General features: G+C 32.5%; 3 protein-coding genes across 3 annotated transcripts; 1 reads left to right on the forward strand and 2 right to left on the reverse strand.

The window, feature by feature from the left end:
* Window positions 1–3,048: 3,048 nt before the first annotated feature.
* Window positions 3,049–4,169, reverse strand: LOC111880623 (oil body-associated protein 2A). Its single transcript, XM_023877044.3, has 3 exons — window positions 3,740–4,169; window positions 3,534–3,648; window positions 3,049–3,449 (listed from the first exon to the last, which is right to left on the reverse strand). The coding sequence occupies exons 1-3, from the start codon at window positions 4,100–4,102 to the stop codon at window positions 3,193–3,195; spliced, it is 735 nt and encodes a 244-aa protein (XP_023732812.1). The 5' UTR covers window positions 4,103–4,169; the 3' UTR covers window positions 3,049–3,192.
* A 1,695-nt stretch (window positions 4,170–5,864) lies between these two features.
* LOC111880708 (cyclic phosphodiesterase) lies at window positions 5,865–7,105 on the forward strand. The gene is made up of 3 exons (XM_023877129.3): window positions 5,865–6,369; window positions 6,647–6,701; window positions 6,795–7,105. Exons 1-3 carry the CDS (start codon window positions 5,965–5,967, stop codon window positions 6,992–6,994), a joined length of 660 nt encoding a protein of 219 aa, XP_023732897.1. The 5' UTR covers window positions 5,865–5,964; the 3' UTR covers window positions 6,995–7,105.
* Window positions 7,106–7,296: 191 nt separating this feature from the next.
* LOC111880709 (monothiol glutaredoxin-S1) lies at window positions 7,297–7,898 on the reverse strand. The gene has a single exon (XM_023877130.2). The coding sequence runs from the start codon at window positions 7,868–7,870 to the stop codon at window positions 7,562–7,564; it is 309 nt and encodes a 102-aa protein (XP_023732898.1). The 5' UTR covers window positions 7,871–7,898; the 3' UTR covers window positions 7,297–7,561.
* Window positions 7,899–21,209: the final 13,311 nt, after the last annotated feature.

Consider the following 21,209-nt stretch of genomic DNA (forward strand, 5'->3'; position numbering starts at 1 on the left):
GGAGGGTGCTACAGCCGCCGCTTATACCCCATCCTTCACCTGCCACATCCTATCCGCCATTGGAGACGGAAATCGTCGGAGCCACCCCCTCCTACGTCTGAAAGATAGCGAGCCAGTCAGATACAAGAAGTCTAGGGTTGTCACGCCACCATCCCTTTTCGTGGTGACTAACTGTCGTGAACCGCTCTGTCATCGCCATGTTTATATTGCTGCTGTGAACTACCAGTGCCCAATCACCGTCGTCGCTTCAACGAGCATCGAAGACGAAGGCGGCCGATTGTAACTGTGGCAGCGAGCGATCGGAAGAAGAAAGATATTGGTTGTCGCATTGTGTTTCACATGAGTACGAGTGTTTCTGCTCGTGTTTGGATGTGTATTCCAGAATATGTCGTTGTGTGTGTGCTTGGTCGGCCGGGAGTGGAGTGTGTACGAGAGGGAGATGAGAGGGAAAAGGTTGGGGGCGACGATGAATAGAAGAGAAGAGGGAAGAGGCGGACGTGAGGATATATACTAGAAATTGGGTTTTAAAACTGATATTCCTAAATTAAAGGGATATTAATTGATTTATATATTTACCATAATTAATTAAATGTATGATTACATATTTACCCTTTTGAAATGATTTGTATATATTTATTCATACAATAACACAATAATTATTTTAAATACCTGAACCTAGCTCTCTTTCTCTCTCTCTCTGTATATATATATATATATATATATATATATATATATATATATATATATATATATAACTTATAGCGGCATTTTTATGGAAGTGGTGTCAGATGCTTACTTTAAAGTCATGACACACCTTGACGGAGCCATGATGAGCTTTTTAGAATATTGGAAAAACCTAATTCTACACTAAAAACATGCTACCAAGCTTATAAATCTAGATTTTCAACGCACTTTACATTTTTACATGAATACACCAAAAAACAATTAAAATTCAAACATAATATATTTGTTGAAAAATACTTTTGGGATTGTAATTCATTTTTGGAAGTATAATTGGGATGGTCCTTTTAATTTCAAATTATGAAAATTTTAAACTTGGTGGAAAAGAGGAAAGGAGAGAAAGGGGTTTTAAGCGACAAACACAGGAGAGACTATACGATGGAAAAAAGAAGGTATTGACGGTGGTTATAACAGATGTGATGGTTGGTGATAGAATATGCTGGAGTGGTTCTCGGTGATAGGATAGAGCGATTAGCCATATGATGGAGGTGGCGGAAATGGTGGCTTGTGATGGAGGTGGTTGAGTAGTGGTTGGAGGTGGACGAGAGTGGTCGGTGATGGATGTGACGGTTTCCGTGGATTCATAGAGGGTTAAGGGGAGCAATGTCACATTTCTAAGGTTTTATTGTGGGTGTATGAGTAATCTAGAAATTTGGTCTTTGTATCTTATGGTTGTTTTTAATATTATTTAAGAACAAAATTTTAATATATGTAGAATCTAACGGTCGAATATTTAGATTTTAGATGACTATGGAAGAACAAACAATATAAGAAAATAAAGACTTTTTGTGTAGATTTTTTGAATATTAGAATCAAAATATATTTTTCATAATACCATATGTACCACTTCTATAATTTACTATAATCGATATCAATTAAAGGAGGTTCAAAAATTCTGTCTATTTCTTTCTAATATTATTGAACTTTCTTATGATATTTTTATGATGAACTTTAAAAATGGGCCTCTTCACATACAACATTTTAATATATTGTAGTTAGTAAACACATGATTTTACCAATGACATTAACTAACCCATATTTGAAAATTAGAAAACAGCAATAGTTCTTTAAACGTATAGATATTTTAATTTCAACTTCTCAAGTGAGATCATAGACGACGTGGGCTCAAAACCATTTTCATGTTTGTGTTAATGGATTATCATGTAATTGTATTATTATATATGTTTCATAGCGTTGGCCCAAATATAGTCCGGCCTTAACTATTTTGGCCTTGTATGCATGTAAATCGAGTATGTACACTCTTATATTAAGGTTGTTGCTAGTTCAGAAATCTAGTTAAAATTTAACTTGAAAATCTAGTCAACATCTTATAGTAAGTTGGGGAAAGTGTCTTCATAGTTAAAAAAAGAGTAAATTACACGAATGGTCCCTATGGTTTGGGGTAATTTGCACGTTTAGTCCCTAAATTATTTTTTTAATTCGGAAGGTCCTTACTGTTCGTTTTTGTTACGCGTTTGGTCCCTACTGTTTGTTTTTGTTACACGTTTGGTCCCTATCTTACCTAAAAAGACTATTATTTAAATAGGGAAAAATGGTGGGGTAGGTAAGGTAAGGTGAAGGAGGTGGGATTGGGGGTGTGTTAATTTAAATAAATCAAAAAATCAAGGGCAAAATAGTATTTTTAGGTAAGTCAGGGACCAAGCGAGTAACAAAAACAAACAGTAGGGACCTTCCAAGTTAAAAAAATAAGTTAGGGACCAAATGCGCAAATTACCCTAAACCATAGGGACTATTCGTGTAATTTACTCTTAAAAAAAATCTGTTCCAAATTTTTTTTACTTTAATTTCCAAACCTTTTTACTTGCAAAATATAATAATATTATATATCATTCCTTGCATCTAGACTTTTGATTTTACAGATCTATGCTCAAAATAAATATTTATATGTTATCATATTAAAAAGTTTATTTTATTAATATAAAAGGAAGTATGTGTGTATGTGTTATATTCTTAAAAGTTTATTTAACTAATCTAAAAAGAATTATATTTTTTTTAACTAGCTTATCAATTTCAGTTAGTTTTTTTTAACGTAACAGTTGGTTTTTAAACTAAATGGTTACTACTTGTTTCGAGACTTTTAATCCTCAAAACTAAACCCTCAACTTATGCTAAATGACACATCCCCGATGAAAATAGATTTATTCAATGCATTTTTACAAACAAATCCCATAAAACCGAATTTGTCGAACATCTCAATATTACCAAACGAAAGAAATAAAAAATTACCGAACATAGAAACTCTTGAAACGATCAAATATGCGTTCTATACCATCGACTACCTACAACTTTTTAACACACAAAGTATTAATTTATTCAAATTTATTGCGTCTGAAACTCCTTTCACTGTATAAGGACAACCCCACATACAGCAACTCATTCCAGAAATTCATATATACACATCATATATGCCAAATTACTACAACTTAAAACTTATGGAAACGTTGTCAACTTCTTCATCTCTGCACTTTCGACATCGATACCAAAACACTTCTTATGCTCTCTCCAGTAATCTGCCATGGGATTCAACTTCCCGAGCCCCATGATATCAGTTCTCGAACCCCGAATAGCAGCAGTCGATATATTGTACTTATCGTCTCTCTTTTCCACCAACTCCGGCTTAACCTTCGCAATCTCCTCCTCCTGTGGTGACATCATTAACGACGGTGGCCCAATCGGCAGCTTATCACCTTCAAATCAACCATCCATACTTCAATACAACAAAAATTAATCACCTGAAATTTTTAAGAAAGTTTATTGATTATTAACTTCACCTCTATCGGTTTGCCATGTGCACCAAAACTTCCCATAGGTTTTGGCCATGTTTTCGAGCTCCGGTTTGGCAACCATTTCTGGGATTCGTGGGTGCACTAGAAGCCCTGATTGTATCTTCATATTTCATATAATAAGGAAAAGAAACAATCTTTATTTTGTTAGAATAGATCGACATGATCATGATCATTACATAATGATCACATACCTCATAAGCATGAGAGTGCCATAGTTTCTGTTCATCAGGTGACAGAGTATCAAAAATACGATCAGAGACTATGTATTCCACCCCTATGAGTCTGCCGGAGGAGTCGTCGGAGTCATAAACGGCGCACTGGAGGAAATCCTGGTTGATTCGTGTGATGTAATGATGAGTCTCGATCTGTCGAGACATGTCTTGACTGTATAAAGCAAAAGTGCATGCATGTTGACTCATCTGCTTTATGGGTTTCAACGACTGCAGCATCTTAGCTCCTTTGTCCAACATGTGTGTCCCTATTGACATTGGCTTTCCCGGCGGGATGCCATTTTTCTCGACGCCGGCACCGTTTGTTGGTTGAGTGTAAGCCATATGGGGGATCGAGAAAGAGGGTAACTTTGTTACGTTTTGTTGAAGGTGTATGAAAGTATGAGGTTGAGACGATGATGATGGTGGGTTTAATAAGGAGTATGAGGTGGAGGGGGGCGTGAGGTGAGGTGGCGAGTGAGATTGGAAGGTGGTGGGTGAGTGCCAGGTGGTGGTGGTATTGGGACACTTGTAGATTGTAATGGTGTGCATGTGGTGTTTTCCTAGACGTTTGAATTTGCATTATCATGTGGCTGGTCCAAGTCAACGTTGCTATTTATAGTAATTGAGACCTTTTATTTGACATGATATGTGTAGAAAGATTTTTTTCTTCTATGGTAAATTAATTCAAACTAGTAGGTGAGTAGGCTTTGTCTAAAATATTTTTTTTAACTAAAATGATCAGAAGTGATCCAAAACTGGTTTTTTATTTAAAAAAATATTCAAAACTAAATAAAAATTAAAAAGTGGGCCAAAACTAACAATCTTAATAAAGTTCAGGGACCATTTATGTCAAAAAAACAGACGGTCGTATACTTTACATATGTATATTAATAGTAGCAAGATATGGGGAAATTATAAAAGTATTAGTAGTTATTTCTGGATTTTTAATCTATCTACCAAACACACTATAGTTAATAAATAAATTAAAAAAAAAAAAAAAAAAAAGAAGAAGAAGTGAAATTGAATTATCAGGATAATTAAATTTTCATTTTATTTACATTTGGTTAATTTTTTTTGTACACATATATTTAAAAAACTTGTTGGAAATATTCACATATAACCCTTATGATTGGCTGTAACATGCTACAATCAGTCATAATAATCATATGTGAACCCTTTGAACAAATTTGTTACCTAAGTGTATACAAAAAAAAAATTATTCAGATGTGAACAAAACAAAAAAATAATTATCTATATCCTTATATAAATGGTCCTTGTTGTAGGATATAAACACATTAAATGTATAAATGATCCATGTAACACTAAATTTAAAGTAAACTTACAAAAACAAAAGCCACAAAAACAAATATAAACACACATGTACACATACAAGCACACATATACTGAGAAAATTACATTGAAAGACGATTGGTTTTGATTATAGCATTGTATTTTTAAAGTACATTGTTATAATTGGGATCCTTGTTTAACATGAACTTTCAAAAAGAAATTTGATGCTTGTTTTGCTTACTATTCAAACCAGCACAAGAAAATTAGATGATGAATTAATTCCCAGTTGTAACATTGTACTTAGAGAGTTCATTGCTATAAATTAATAGGAAAATGTTCATTCATTTTTATCGAAAAAGTCAGAAAAAACATAAATAAACACACTCATACATAGAAAATCAAACACATATTTATAAATTACATTGACTGATGATGGATACCCAATTATAATATTATACTTTGAAAGAAAATGGCAATAATTATGAATAATCACACTAACTTTACATAAATGTTCTTTATAAGAGTAAATTTAAAATAAAATGATTGTTGTAATGTAAGTCGTATACACACAAAGAACAACAAAATGGAAGTTGATTGCTATTATATTCGCCTTATTTATTTTCCTGTTTACATAAAAGAACAATATAAACACTCATTGTCTTTTACATATTTCCCTTCCACAAAGTTTGCAATTTGAAATGATTTTATCATCAGGGACTAAAAATGAATGTGGGCTAATACTTTTAGACCAAAGTCTACATCCCCAAAACTTATAGTAGTCTTAATTCTTAAACACTTTTAACAACTCATTAATCAAATTATTTCCGATTTCAAACCCTAAAACTGAATCAATTATAAGAAATGCATAAAAATGGCATCTTCTTCCCGATTCCCAATCACAGACTTTCGCATGAATGTTCGTCTCTCCGAGATTTCGCCTTATTCTGATTAGGTTTCTCTCTCTGCTCGGAATCCTAGGTTTGACTCTCTTCTTCATTTCGATTTCCATGGATGTACAAGTCGGTGAAGCAGCACAGCAGCCCAAGAATGATGTTTATTCGGTATGGGCGCTTCCGCCGGAAGATGTGACGGAGAGGTTGAAGAAACTGATGATCGGTCTGCGATCGGAGTTTGGAGGCCCTGAGTTTGAGCCGCATGTGACTGTTGTCGGAGCTATCAGCTTGACGGAGGAGGAGGCGCGTGACAAACTCAAGAAGGCCTGTGAGGGTTTGAAAGCTTATAATGCCACCGTTGAGAAGGTTGCGACGGGAACTTTCTTCTATCAGTGTGTGTTCTTGTTGCTTCATCCCACGACCGAGGTAATTTCGAATGGGATTCATATACGACTTTTCGGTTCAAATGAATTGTTTCAGATTTGAAATATTCATGGATGTGATCATGTAATCCAATCAGTGAAGCGATCATAACAGTTGTTCTGTTGAAAAAATTACAGATCTAATCTGAAATCTGAAAGTCTTAACCTTCACTTCTCAGAAGTCAAACAATACAGTGAATCCACCATAACAATTGTTTCAGTATCATACATTCATATCCATTTCCCAGAACATATTTATGTTATGAGATTCATTATTTCAGGTCATGGAGACTGGTGCACACTGCTGGAATCATTTTGGCTACAAGAGTTCAACTCGTATAGTCCTCTTCCATCTTTAAGTTAATTAGTTTTTTGATTCCGACACTTTCCTCTTTTGCTGATCAACAATGATTCTTGTTACATTTTCAGCTTATATGCCACACTTGAGCATCCTTTATGCTGATTTAACCGAAGAAGAAAAGAAAAGAGCTCAAGAGAAAGCCAATGCTCTTGATGAAAGTGTTAAAAGCTTGAAGTTCCCAATATCTCGTCTTGCTTTGTACAAAACAGACACAGAAGACAAAACCCTAAAATCATGGGAGAAGGTGACTGAAATCACTCTCCAATGAACCTCTTAACTTTTTTCTCTTTAGTAATCATTTCAAATCACAATTCCACAAAGTTTGTAACTTGTATATTTGTACCATTACTTTCAATAATTTCCACTTTCTTGTTCCTTATATTGTCGTTTTTTTCTAAAAATTGTACTTTCAAAAAAATCTATCCAATTATAGCAATGTCATCTAATTACAAAAAACAATTTTCACTTATACAAATGAGTAGAATTTTCAAAATATAGTGCTATAAGTATATTTTTCAATGTACAATGCCTTAATAAGAAAGAGTTGAAATCACAATGAAAATAAGAATCTAAAAAAAAAAAGCGAAAGTACGATTTTTATTTATTGCATTTAGCGCTTATTGTTACAAAAGATATCACTTTAACCATAATTTAAAGTTAACAAAATGTAACTTATTCAAAGTCAAAACTATCGCTAATAGAAAAGTATAATATATATGCCATGTATACGTTACAATACTTGACATCATTATTAGCCGATTTAAACCCTATTTAAAACAGCAAAAAGAACATAAAAACATGATAGATGAGGTACACCTTGTATTAATATTGCAACCTACATCCAAATAGCATTAGCATCAATGAGTAGTGGTTTAAGCTTGCTTTCCAAATTGAGACTATAAATCTCATTAGCACCTCCAACAAGCTTCTTCCCTATGAAAACAGCTGGCACACTAGGGCTGCAACCTAACTCCATTAACTCTTCTTCAATTCCATCTCCATTAGAAAGCTCATCAAGCTCATAAATAATAAGATTTGCTCCAAATTTTCTTATGAGTGATATGATCGAATGGCTTATACAACATGTTGTTTTGCTAAAAATCACAGCTGGATTCTCAGATAACAGAGCCCTCACTGTGGTCATTTTTATAAAGATGTTGTTTTTGGGATTTGGGTTGGTTAAAATTTGGGACATCTTGAGGTTTATTTATAGGGTATTTTTTTGTAATGATGGAATATGTTCTTTGGAATGAAATTAATGTTTCAACCTTGTCTCATGTAACATCCCATCAAAAGTTTGAATATTTGAATAGTGTTGTGCATATTGTGAGTAGGCTATGGGTTTGACTTTACAAAATTAGAAGATATTGATAGAGTATATGGAAATGAGCATATGGTACAAGTGTATATTGCATAGAGATATGTGGTTGCTTTATAGTTTTGTGATGAGGATATGATTCTTAAGATGATATGGTTAAAGAATGACTTATAGGTAGATGATGTTGGTGTTCTTGGCTTATGGATATCAACAATATGCCATGATTTTTCACACATATCCATAATCACTCTTCCTTAAAATATTTCGGCCCGTTTTTTATTTATGATGTGGCATAAAAAGATTATTTTGGATTGTGACTGAGATTGAGACTTGTGTCCACAAAGTTTGCAGCTTTTTTTTTTGTCAACAAGGCGAAATTTGTAACTTGTTGTCTGGTTCAAAAACATGGAACCACATTTTGTTTATGCAAAACACATGAATGTCATTCTTATCCTTATAGAACATAGTCTTGCTTAAAGTGTTTGTCTAGTCTAGTTGTGGAGACATTGTGATTTACCTTCTTTATGTTGACAATTTGACTGATTAAATGGGGTGGGTGGGCTATACATTTTTTAGTTGCACCATGGTGGAGAGCTACAATGACACAGAAGATAAGTAAGAACAAAAAATGTTCAAAGAATCTCAAAAGAAAGAAATTAATTTTTTTTTATTAATTTCCAAGATACTTCATAAAACTTTTGGCGTATAAAGGGCCTCCAAATTGGCAATAGATCATCAGTTATGCATGTTTTAAGTTTGGTTTCTCCTTGTTTGTTTGTGATGGTCTGTTTTGTGATGTTTTCACTTATCCATAAATACTTTTGCAATATCTTCAATAGACCCGAAAATTTGATACGTTGTTGACATGATATGAATTTTCTGTGTATAAGAATTCTAAATTCGTGTTTCGTGTTTTATATATGTCAAACATGAATTTATATATTTAGACACGTATAAGACATGCATTTAATTTGTGTGACACGCGACGTATAAACATTTATATACATGTGACATGCGACATGTATACACACATTTAAACGCGTGTAAACACAAACTAAATGCATGTGTTTCCTAACTTAAAAAAATCGGTATTAGACAATGTGTTAATAAATTCGTGTAAAATATGTTTTTGTGTAACATAATTAAAGACGTATTTAATCATACAGTGTCACGTACGACACAAATTAATTACGTGTCGTGTACATTTTTAATATCTACAACACTTTTTACGATTCTTATTGTTTGATTTGTGTCTAACATGATTCAGAAACATGGATTGTGAGATCTAATCTTCTATATACCCACATCAATAGTGGGGTGCCGTGTAAAGATTTGTTGTATTTATGTATGTATGTAATTAAGTTTAGAGTGGAGGGTGTTTGCAAGTGTGTCCCACGAGTACAAAACCATTGGTTATACACTTTTTTATTAAATAATTAAAGTCTTCTATTTTAAGGATTTCTTGGTCGTCGTTGGGTGGGGAACCTTTCTGTGACATTTTTAGACCATCTTTGATCCACTTTGATTTTTTATATCAAAATAGAATAACAAAAAGTATGTAAATTGTAATTTGTCTTTATTATTATTATTGTTATTTTGTATTATTGCTATTATAAAAAGTATACTCTTAATATATTTTTTAACTTCCATAGATGGTTAAAAGCCTTCCTTCTGTTAATTAGCTTTTTAAAAAATTAAGATGATATTTCTATTTATGTTTTCCTTTATCAAATTAAATAGATGTTTTAACTTTTATTTCTACTATCATACTATCATGATTCTTTTCTTTAATTAAAATGAATGATATAAAAATTAAATTATCTTTTGAGTGTATGAATCAAACATACAAATGAAAATATCACATTTCAATTAAAATATATATTCTATTTTTAATTATAATAAATTTATAAGTTATATTATCACAAAGTTATAATAAAATAAAATATTTGTATATAGTTTATTTGAATTAATTATAATTTTATTAAAGCACAACTTATTAAGTAAAAATTATCATTTACAATACACTTTTAAATAAATAAATAAATAAATATATATATATATATATATATATATATATATATATATATATATATATATATATATATATATATATATATATATATATATATATATATATATATATATAAAAGGATAAGTTTTCCATAAATAATCAACTAACACATTTCATAAATTAAAGTAACTACTTTATCTTTAATACATATATCGAGTAAAAATATTATTAGAATCAACTATCTTAACATATGTTTATATCGCCCTCTATGGGTGACACATATCTCACAACTTAATAAACATAAAATGCGAAAATTATTTAATATCATTTAATGTATAACTAGGTATGAGACCCGTATGTTATACGGGTTCGATAAAACAAAATATTAAATATTAAAGTTTAAATAAAAATTTATTTAAATTTAAAATTTTAGATTTGAAATTTAAAATTAAAACTTTGAATTTAAAATGAATCATATTAAATATTATATAAGTAGTAATATTATAATTTATTGGTTATTTTCATTTAAGGTAATTATTAATTGAGGTGTAAATATGATGTGTTAATTAAGAAAAGATAAAAAAAATAAGAAAATGACAAATGGAAAAAAACATTTAATCAAAAATACCAAAAAATGACATGTGTCCAAGTTAATGAGAGAGTGATATGTGGCAAAATTATTTTCATTTATTAGGTAAGAAGATATGATATGCAAATATTAATTACTACATTTAAATTATAATTATTTAAATTATGACCAGTAAATAAATATAAAATATATAAACGACAAAATACGAAGAGACTAGAATCAGCAACTAAAAAATTTATTCAATTTTGATGCAATTTAATAATTTACTTTATATTTGAAATAGTATTATTTATTTATATAAAATAAAGTATAAAATGAGACTATAAAGGAATAGAATACTAATAGGAAATAAAGTGAAATATTAGTTTTGGAGGTGTAGATGCTCTTTAACGCCCTTATCCATATGCCTTATTTCCATTAATAGAATATAAAGTAGATTTGTAATCTATATACTTATCTTGTGTTTTATATGCCTTTTTATGTGGATTCCAAAAGAATATAAGCATGTAATTCATTAAAAAAATGTGTGGTTATTATTTGAATCTTAACAATAACTAGATGGGTCTTAGATTTTCGTTGATGTTAATAGAAGTGGTGGTCTTAGCATGTTGTTATATTTATTTTGCTTCCATCTAAGCATGATGTTGTTTAGTATAGGGTTGAGCAAAAACAGCACCGCAATTAAAATTAACCGCAAAAACTGCATAAACCGCAACCGCAATAAAAACCGATGGTGGGGTTTTTTGTTTTTCAAAAACCGCAAATTTGCGGTGCGGTGCGGTTATTAGTTTCCAAAAACCGCAAAAAAAACCGCACCGCATATATTATATATAATTTTTTTTTTATCAATTATTAGTTTGTTAAATATTAAAAATAAGACAAGTTTCATGAATTTAAGACGTACACATTACTAGAAGACAAAAATATTGGTTTTTTCTTATGTTTCACTTTGAAAAAAAAGGATGAAATTAGACAATTTTAAGATATTTATTGTTAATTACTATTGATTTGACGTTTTTAAGATATTAGTTGTTTGTGGTTTAAGTTAAATAGTTAATTGTTTTATACCTTATGGTTTTTTTTTATTACAAGTAATATGTTTGAACTCTTAAAACTATTTGAGCTCTAAATTGTAGTTAAAGACCACACAAAATAAATGCACCAAATCCATGCAGTTAATAACCGCAACACAGAAAAAACAAAACCGCACCGCAAAAATAACCACCTAACCGCACCACAAAAATAACCGCACCATGCGGTTTTGAAATTGAATTAACCGCATTTGCGGTTAGTGGTGAGGTTTTGGCTAATAACCGCACCGCGCTCACCCCTAATTTAGTATGTCCATCTTGAAAAAGTTGGAAAGTGCCGACAAGCTTAACACATCAGATGTATTTTTCAAAAAAAAAAAGTTAAACAAATTCTATTTTTATAAAATACAAACATTTCATATTAAACAAAAAAGTAACAATAAATTAAAAGTTAAAATACGATTTAATAAAATAAAAAACAATGACTTGATATCTAGAAACATTATTTAATACATAAAAAACAACGCATCATAACTAAAGCAACAAGTCTTCATCCGAAAATTGATCTTTCAATTCATCTTCGGGATCGTATATTAACATCAAGGTTGTTAAACATCCAAAGATGACCAATTAAATTGTGGCAAAGATCGGAATAAATTATTGTATTGTTTATTATCCTCATTCTCTGTATCAATTCTTAACCACCATATTCTAATGGTTGTGTCTTGGGGATGACTTGTAGACACATATCACTTTTCATACATGATTTAGTATCATATTATGTAATATGACACATGTATACATCACCTCAATCATACTTTTTACTTCACAAAATATTGATGTTTTAACAAGTATTTTCCAATGCTTTTTAAGTGCTTCAAGCGCTCATTCGATATCTTTCATAGCTGTTTCTTGGACTCTCATAAATCTTGATCTTTGAGGTCACTCGAACACAACAAAGCTTTAACGAAAACCAAAAGATCAAGATAGATCCTATCAACAAGATAGTACTCGAATCTGTATTTCGTTCCTCCAAGTACAAGTGATGAATCTAGGGTAGTATTGTCATAGATTTTTCTTAATATTGGTGAATTATTGAGAAATTTAATGTCATTAATCTAATCGTTGAAGTAGGCATGCCATAACCACAAATTATGTGAGGGTACAACTTCAAGTAGGATTGTCGGATAATGATTATTCACTTTTGTTAATTGCCTATGATATGCCTTTAGACACATATTCCATCTCCAATACATGTTGTCTAAAGTTTCTAACATCTGAAGCAGTGGCGGACCATAGTGGTGCCCCAAGGGTCCCGGGTCACTGCTCCGACGCCGGCACGTAATGTAAAATTTTTTTTGATGTTTTTTCTATTGGGTGCACCGGCTTAAAACACGAGTGACACTACTAATATAGATTTATTTGGAAATTTTTTTAGTGCCACCCCTACGAAAATGTTCTGCGTCCGCCATTGATCCGAAGGAAGTCATGGAATTCGCATGATGAGCATACAACTGTTGTATCTCACTGGAAGTAAAGATTACGCAAATATCTTAGATCGTACAAAGACATGATAGATCTATAAAATTCATGAAGACTTTCTCGTGCAATATGTGAGGACATCATAAAACTCCTGTCTAGTGCATCTAGGTGGATGTCATATGCTAACATATAAAATAAAATTGTTATCTTCCATTCCACCAAGATTGGAATTCTCTTCCATTATGGAATCTTCAATTCCATCCACAGTGTTATCTAGGTGTGTGCACAGTGTGGTTTAGAGTCAAAAGTGCAAACCACACTGCATGTTGTAACAACCGGTTATTTCGGGTCAATAAAAGTCAAAGCAGTCAATAAAAGTCAAACAAGTAAAATTATAAGTCAAAAAATTAAATTGTATGTTTAATAATTAAAATTCATTTCGCTTGGATGATTTCGAACTTGGGAATCAAATCCCAAGTGTGGACCGAAATCACCTTTTGATGATTTGATTCGAGAACCGAGAACTCCTATGTGACCGAAAACACCTCCACCGAAATCAGCTTGCGAGAGCGAGACACCACTTTTCGGACCAAAAACACTTCTCGGTGGGGACTTTAAACCGAAATCAACATGGTTTTCGGTTGCTTTTTGGACCGAAATCATGGTTCATACGCAGTAGGGATTCGCAAATCTTCCAGACGTAGAGCACGCAGGGCTTTGAACCCAAATACATTACCTACAATGGAAGTAAACATGTTAGTAATAGAACCTTCTTCAAAAAGGTCTAATGGGTAAGCTACATAAGCAATATATTGATTTTCTTCTCCAGGAACAGGCTCGATTCCATAGCATCGCCCTTTGTAACGATCAAGGCTGTTGAATGGATAGACTGAAATCTCCCTTTTTATCGGTGACACACATTTCAATTAGATAAAATACACGTCCCTATGCACATGTCAAATCATTTTATCCCTAATGTATATATGTATATCAACTGAAATCATCACCTCATTCTTACAATTTCACTACCAAAACTCTTCTTTTCTCTCAAGACTCATAAACAAACCTTTAAATCTTCAAGCAGTTACCCAAATTATCTTCATATCTCCATAATTTCCTCAAGAACATTCATATCACCTTTAAATCTTCAAATATTTCCAAGAAATTATTGTAAGTAATTCCTACATAAACTAATGTTCTATAAAACTTATACTATTATTTCGACTAATTTTACACGTAAATTATGTGTGTAAAACGCTATTAGGATTTCGAGTAATTCGTGTGTTCTAACAGGAAGAACGTCACTACCACATCGTACCCAACCAGTAACACACACTTGAGGTGAGTTCATACCCTTACGTTTTATGGGAATAAAAATAAAATACAAGAAATCTTGTGTTAATATCTAAATTATTTCAAATTATTTCAACTGTCATTTTTACCAAAATATGTATAATATATATATATATATATATATATATATATATATATATATATATATATATATAAAATTAAGATTCTACATGCTTAGAATTGGTGATTTCGCCTTAACTCCTGTTCCTTGTTTGGTTGTGGGCTTAGGGTAAAATCATTTATTCGACTGTCTTTTCGATCTTAATTATATATATATATATATATATATATATATATATATATATATATATATATATATATATATATATATATATATATAAGTATAAAAATTATTTCAACACGTTAAACGAAAAAAATATTTTCGTAACTTATTTTATTTGTATAAAATGTTAAATTTCATTAAATATATTTATCTCAGATTTACGATTATAAACATACATAATTGTTACAAATTCAAAGGTTTTCATCTCAATATAATATACACTTTAAACTATAATAAGTATAATTTATGGAACATACATTTCATTTTACTAGTAAGGGATATAATACAAAAATAATTATATAAAAATATAATTACTTACACTACGATTACACTAAGAATGGAAACATACTTACAGTTTATTTATTACAAAATGGATTTTCATTATTCTATACGTAACCGTCAATATAGCTTTATGAGACACACCTCAAGTACTTATCTAAGTGTCAACTAAATCCCTTAATTATAACCAGAGTCTCTGTAGCACCTGGTTCCTGGTATGTATTCTTGGTTATTAACTCTCCTTATATATGCATTTTAACCTTGGACTCGGTGAGTTGAAGGACTAACTCGCCGAGTAGAAGCGGGACTAGACGCGGGATCTACTCTGTCTACTCGGCGAGTAGGCTCGTGGGACTCGGCGAGTAGACCCTGTCTGGACTAAAACCCTAACCCGGGTGTTTGCACCCTATTTAAACGATCTAACCCAACCTCCATTTCCCCTAGCACTCCCAGAGATCTGTAGAACGAAACCCTAGCCCCCTTTGTGTCCTTGTGGGTGATTTTTTTAGCTTGTGAAGGTGGTTTGGAGCTTGGGAGAAGAAGGAGAAGGTTGAAGAGTGCAAGAAGGGAAGAAGATCCGGAATCTACTCTGTGAAGGGCTTCTATTCAGGTAGAAAAGTTCCTACCTTGATCTTTAGTTCATTAAATCCCCTTCTTGTCCCTAAAAAGTGGTTTTAAGCCCTAAGAACCTAAATCTCTATGTGTTTATGGTTAATGTTCTGCAAGGACTTCGGATTTGGACCTTTTGGACATCCTAGTAGCATAAAGTCTCTGTGGTTGAGGTGATTGAGGTCCCTATTGAGTGTAGGACCTCTTAAAGAGCTTGGAATTGCATGTTTGAGCTCATAGGGCCATGCATGCAAGTAAAGTTTGCAACTTTACGTGGTAAACATGCCCTAGGACCATAGATCTGTGGTTTTGAAGCGTTGCATGTCTCAGATCTGGCCTACTCGGGAAATGGGTCGAGGGACTTGGCGAGTCCCAAAGGGGAACTCGGTGAGTTCTATAAAGATGGTCCTAGACTCGGCGAGTTGGATGAACAACTCGGCGAGTCCTATGAAGATTGCCTGGAGCTCGCCGAGTTGTTCTTCAAACTCGGCGAGTCATATGAACTTTCACAGAGCAAGAGGGGTTTAAGCGTTGAAGGTTCAACCCTTCGTACCTGCACGCGGAATTAACCGTGTAACGTAGTCCTGAAACCCCAAACCCTCGTATGGGGTGTTATGGTGTGGATTGGAAGTGAGTAGGGGATCCGCTCGAGGAACTCGGCGAGTTGCTTGCAGGACTCGGCGAGTCGGGACTCGAGTCGGCCCCATAGTCCCGAGTGGTGAGTCAAGGGTGACTCAGTGAGTGGGGAGAGGGACTTGGTGAGTAGGATCGGATTAGTAAGGGAAGGACTTGGCGAGTTGCTCGCGGACTCAGCGAGTCCAGTCAACTGGAAGTTGACTTTGACTTGGATTTCGACGTGGTCAAGGGTAAAAGGGTCATTTTACCCTAAGTGCATCTAGTAGTGTTTGACTGATCGTTTTGTGGGAATTATAGCCGGAGGATGTCCGGAGCAGCAGCAGCAGCAGTAGACAGTCAGTTCCCTATCAGATCAGCAGCTACTTTGAGGTGAGTTACCTTCCAGTAGCGGTGGGTCTACGGCCACAATGCCGGCCCACCAGTAGGAGTTGTATGTAGATGATTATCTCTGTGATATTCATCTAGGGATTACTACTACCTGTGTTATGTTTATGTGCTAGTATGATATGATGCTATGTGCTAGTGACAGTAGGGGGAGATAGTCCCCGAGATATCCGGTCGGTAGGACCGGAGGGGAGGCCAGCACCCAGATATGCTAGGCAGTATCCGGTCGAGAGGACCGAAGGGGAGGCCAGCACCCAGATATGCTAGGCAGTATCCGGTCGAGAGGACCAAAGGGGAGGCCAGCACCCAGGTATGCTAGGTAACGTCCGGTCGAGAGGACCGAAGGGGTAGGTCGGGCACCCATATATGCCTGACAATATATATATATATATATATATATATATATATATATATATATATATATATATATATATATATATATATATATATATATATATATATGTTATGTGATATGGTATGTGGTGCAGTGGGGGAACTCACTAAGCGTTGTGCTTACAGTTTACAGTTTTGGTTTCAGGTACCTCCTCATCAAAGGGGAAGGAGCTGGCACGGTAGCGGCACATCATGCACACACACTGGTTTCCGCTTTTATGAGATTTCTCTGGGATTTATACTCTGATATTTCGATTGGTTGTATGAATTGGCTTTTAGACATGGTTCACGTTGTGATGTGGTTTGATCAAACAATGTTTTTAATCATTAATGTTTTCTAAAGTAATGTTTCAAAAACGAAATTTTTGGACGTGAAAATTGGGTCGTTACAGTCTCCTAGAGGGAGAGCGTGACACTTGTGTATAGATTTATACGGGACTGACAATCTCGCACCTAAACTGTTAGCTACAGTTACGCCGGCAGGCCTGGGGTGATAAATGTCATACCAATTCCGACGCCTGAAGAACGTCGTATCAGGTCATCTTAGGTCATCAAGCATGGTTATAATAACTCACAACTTGGTATTGAACAATACAATTAGTGTACAAATACACGCATAACTTCAAATAGTTTTATTTAATAATAAAACTACAATACAATATTTTACAGTACAGCTGATAGTCTCAGACACATACATTAAAAAAGGTTTCATACAAGTACAATTTCATAACACTATTTTCCAGTACAACGAAACTTACATTTTAGGGAACATTCATTTTCATATGATTTTATTCAATAATAAAACTACATTATACTATTTCAGAGTATAACACTTACATATTTTGGTCTTAAGGTATTAAGACTACAATTCATTTACAACAAAAAATATAGGATTTTCTGGAATGACACACTTACATTTTCAAGGAACAAATGACAGATTGCTAGTACAAAAATGTTTATAAACTCACCAACTTAATTGTTGACACTCTTTTCAAAATCACTTGTATTCTCATGAAATCAATAGAAAGGTCTTCACAAAGGTTTTGGAGAAGACGGAGTATCATAGAGCCACGTCTTTTAGTTTTTGCTATACATTTTTGGTGTAAAGTATATGATTATTTGAACATAGATGTAAAAACTATACATTATCAATATGATGTTTGTCGTACTTTGATATTATTATTCAATTGTTGTGATACTGTATATGACGTTATTCGCTCTCGAATGTTTACACTGTTCTGGTTTGGGGGTGTGACACATGTGCGGTTTGAGATTTTTGAAAACCGCAAACCGCACCGCGAAGATTCTAAGCCGCGTTATGCGGTTTGGTGCGGTGCAGGCGGTTTTAATACGGTTTGCGGTTTAAGAATATACGGTCAAGATTATAGATAAAAATATTATTATTATTATTATTATTATTATTATTAATGGTTCTATGTTGCTTATGATTAAAAGAAGAGCATAAATAGAAAAACTCATTTTTTTTGGTCCCTGTTATACTTCATCGAGAAAGAGACATGAGGTAACATATAGGGCTGTCAAATCGGACAGTCATGTCGAGTTTTTGTCTGACACGACACGACACAACAAAGTTTTGTATAACACGAACACGACACGACACGATGTCGTGTTTTTTTTCATTAACATGAAAACGAACCAATTAAAACACGACAACACGACACGACACGACAAAGTTAATATTCCATAACTATTAATGTATTTCGTTCATACTTAAAGATATATAACACGACAAAAACGACAAACACGAAAAACACGGCAACTACTTGCTTAATCGTGTCAATTTCGTGTCGATTTATGAACACGAACACGACACGACATGACATCGTGTTTTTTTAATCTTGACACGAAAACGACACGAACACAAATTCGAATTTTGATTTCGTCCCGATTTCGTTTCGTTTCATGTATTTTTGTCGTATCGTGTCATAGATTGACATCCCTAGTAACATATGTCCTAATTAGATAATTGGAATTATATACCATTCCTAAATATGAATTTATGATAAATCACAGCCTCAGATCAATTAAAATCAATGTTTTGAAATCGTTCTTATATTCGTACGAACTTCATTAACAAATGGATCTTTATATATATATATATATATATATATATATATATATATATATATATATATATATATATATATATATATATATATATTGTGGTGTGGTGCGGTTTAAAACGCGGTTTTATAATCATAAACCGCAAAATGCACCGCATATTGCGATTTACAAAAACTATAAACCACACCGCGAATGTTGAAACCATATTATACGGTACGGTGTGGTACGGTATGGGCAGTTTTTACGGTTTGATGCACATATTTTCCATTTTCACCATACAATTTATATATTTTTCAAGAAATACATCTTAACATATAAAATATGCATGCACACATCAGTTGCAAGTCTTAAAATTCAAAACATAAGCATAAAGGTAAATGGCACAAAAAACACTCTTTTTACACAGAAATTCGATTTTGACACTGTGTTTTTTTTTGTGTCAATTTTAACACTGTGTTTTCCAATTTGTTACAATTCTGACCACTTGACCGGTTAACCAGGTTACATGCTGACATGACATGATGACGTGTCAGTTTTGATGACGTGGCATGCTGACATGATATGCTGACATGATATGCTGACGTGTCAAAATTGTTTTTTTTTTCCACAAAAACACTAAGTTTTTATTTTTTTTCGATTTTGACACTAAGTTTAATTTTTTATTTCAATTTTGACACTATGTTTTTTTTGTTCCAATCGAACATCATTTATCAAATTTTGTTCAATTTTGTCTATTTTCCATTTGAAACCGTATAAATATATTTTTTTATTACATTTTAAACCGTATAAACATATTTTTTTTCGTTTAAAAACCACATTTTTATTTAAATACAAGGTGTTTTTTTTCTTACATTCAAAGCATTAGTTATATCATGATAATCAAACTAACCATAAGCTTCTAATAAGATGTAAAAATTTGATGGGTTGCAAACTTGATATCCGAGTTTTGATCGACTACACGCCTCCAAACACATTTTAAAGTTGCATATTTAATATAAAATACAATTTTTATATAACTAATACATATTTATACATAAAAATATGGTTTGAGTGTAAAAAAAATGTATTTATACAAAACTATGGTTTTTAAATGAAAAAAAACATATTTATACGATTTAAATGTATTAAAAAAATATTTATACGGTTTCAAATAGAAAATTGTCAACATTGAACAAAATTGGAAAAAATGATGTTCGATTTGGAACAAAAAAGCATAGTGTCAAAGTTGAAAGAAAAATTTTAACTTAGTGTCAAAATCGAAAAAAATGAAAACTTAGTGTTTTTTGTGATAAAAAAATTTAATTTTGACACGTCAGCATATTATGTCAGTATGTCACGTCATCAAAACTGACACGTAATCATGCCATGTCAGCATGCAACCTGGTTAACCGGTCAAATTGTCAGAATTATAACAAATTGGAAAACACAGTATCAAAAGTGACATAAAAAAAAAACACGGTGTCAAAATCGAATTTCTGTGTAAAAAAAATGTTTTTTGTGCCATTTACCCTAACCATAAATATGAGAATACAATTTCATCTTTGGAAACATAAAATTTAAACCACAATAATCAAATTACTTCCATGTCAACACATAATATTACTATAAAACTTTCCAAATAAGTTAAATAAACATCCCACCAACTTTCTTACATTACAAATGAGACATAACGATGAGGTGTCGAATCCATCAAACAATAAGTCATATTTATACATATGATTTAAAAATGACAGTAATAGTAGTGAACGACATAAAACATTAAGTCATATTTATACATCCCACCGACTTTGGATTTCATTTAGAAACATTTTGGTTTTATTTGTAAGTCGAATTAACATGGTAATTTCCATTTATAGACTTTGAATTTTATATTTTAATCATGTCCGACTAAGGTCTTTCTATTTTGAATATGTAGTAAGATTGTGTATATGCATTTAATAATATAAAATGATTTTTTGTTCATGATTCTATCTAACAATTGTAGTTTTATGTTAACCTAATGTTTGATTTGTTTTTGGTTCATGTTGGCC

This window comes from Lactuca sativa, chromosome 7 (genome assembly GCF_002870075.4).
Source record: "Lactuca sativa cultivar Salinas chromosome 7, Lsat_Salinas_v11, whole genome shotgun sequence".
NCBI classification, from domain to species: domain Eukaryota; kingdom Viridiplantae; phylum Streptophyta; class Magnoliopsida; order Asterales; family Asteraceae; genus Lactuca; species Lactuca sativa.

Bases quoted from the DNA above. Each gene is read 5' to 3' on its own strand.
- LOC111880623 (XM_023877044.3), bottom strand. From the start codon at position 4,102: ATGGCTTACACTCAACCAACAAACGGTGCCGGCGTCGAGAAAAATGGC. The intron at 3,649-3,739 runs GTATGTGATCAT...TGAAATATGAAG, and splicing joins GGCACTCTCATGCTTATGAG to ATACAATCAGGGCTTCTAGT. The intron at 3,450-3,533 runs GTGAAGTTAATA...GTTGATTTGAAG, and splicing joins CACATGGCAAACCGATAGAG to GTGATAAGCTGCCGATTGGG.
- LOC111880708 (XM_023877129.3), top strand. From the start codon at position 5,965: ATGTTCGTCTCTCCGAGATTTCGCCTTATTCTGATTAGGTTTCTCTCT. The intron at 6,370-6,646 runs GTAATTTCGAAT...TCATTATTTCAG, and splicing joins TGCTTCATCCCACGACCGAG to GTCATGGAGACTGGTGCACA. The intron at 6,702-6,794 runs GTATAGTCCTCT...TTACATTTTCAG, and splicing joins TGGCTACAAGAGTTCAACTC to CTTATATGCCACACTTGAGC.
- LOC111880709 (XM_023877130.2), bottom strand. From the start codon at position 7,870: ATGACCACAGTGAGGGCTCTGTTATCTGAGAATCCAGCTGTGATTTTT.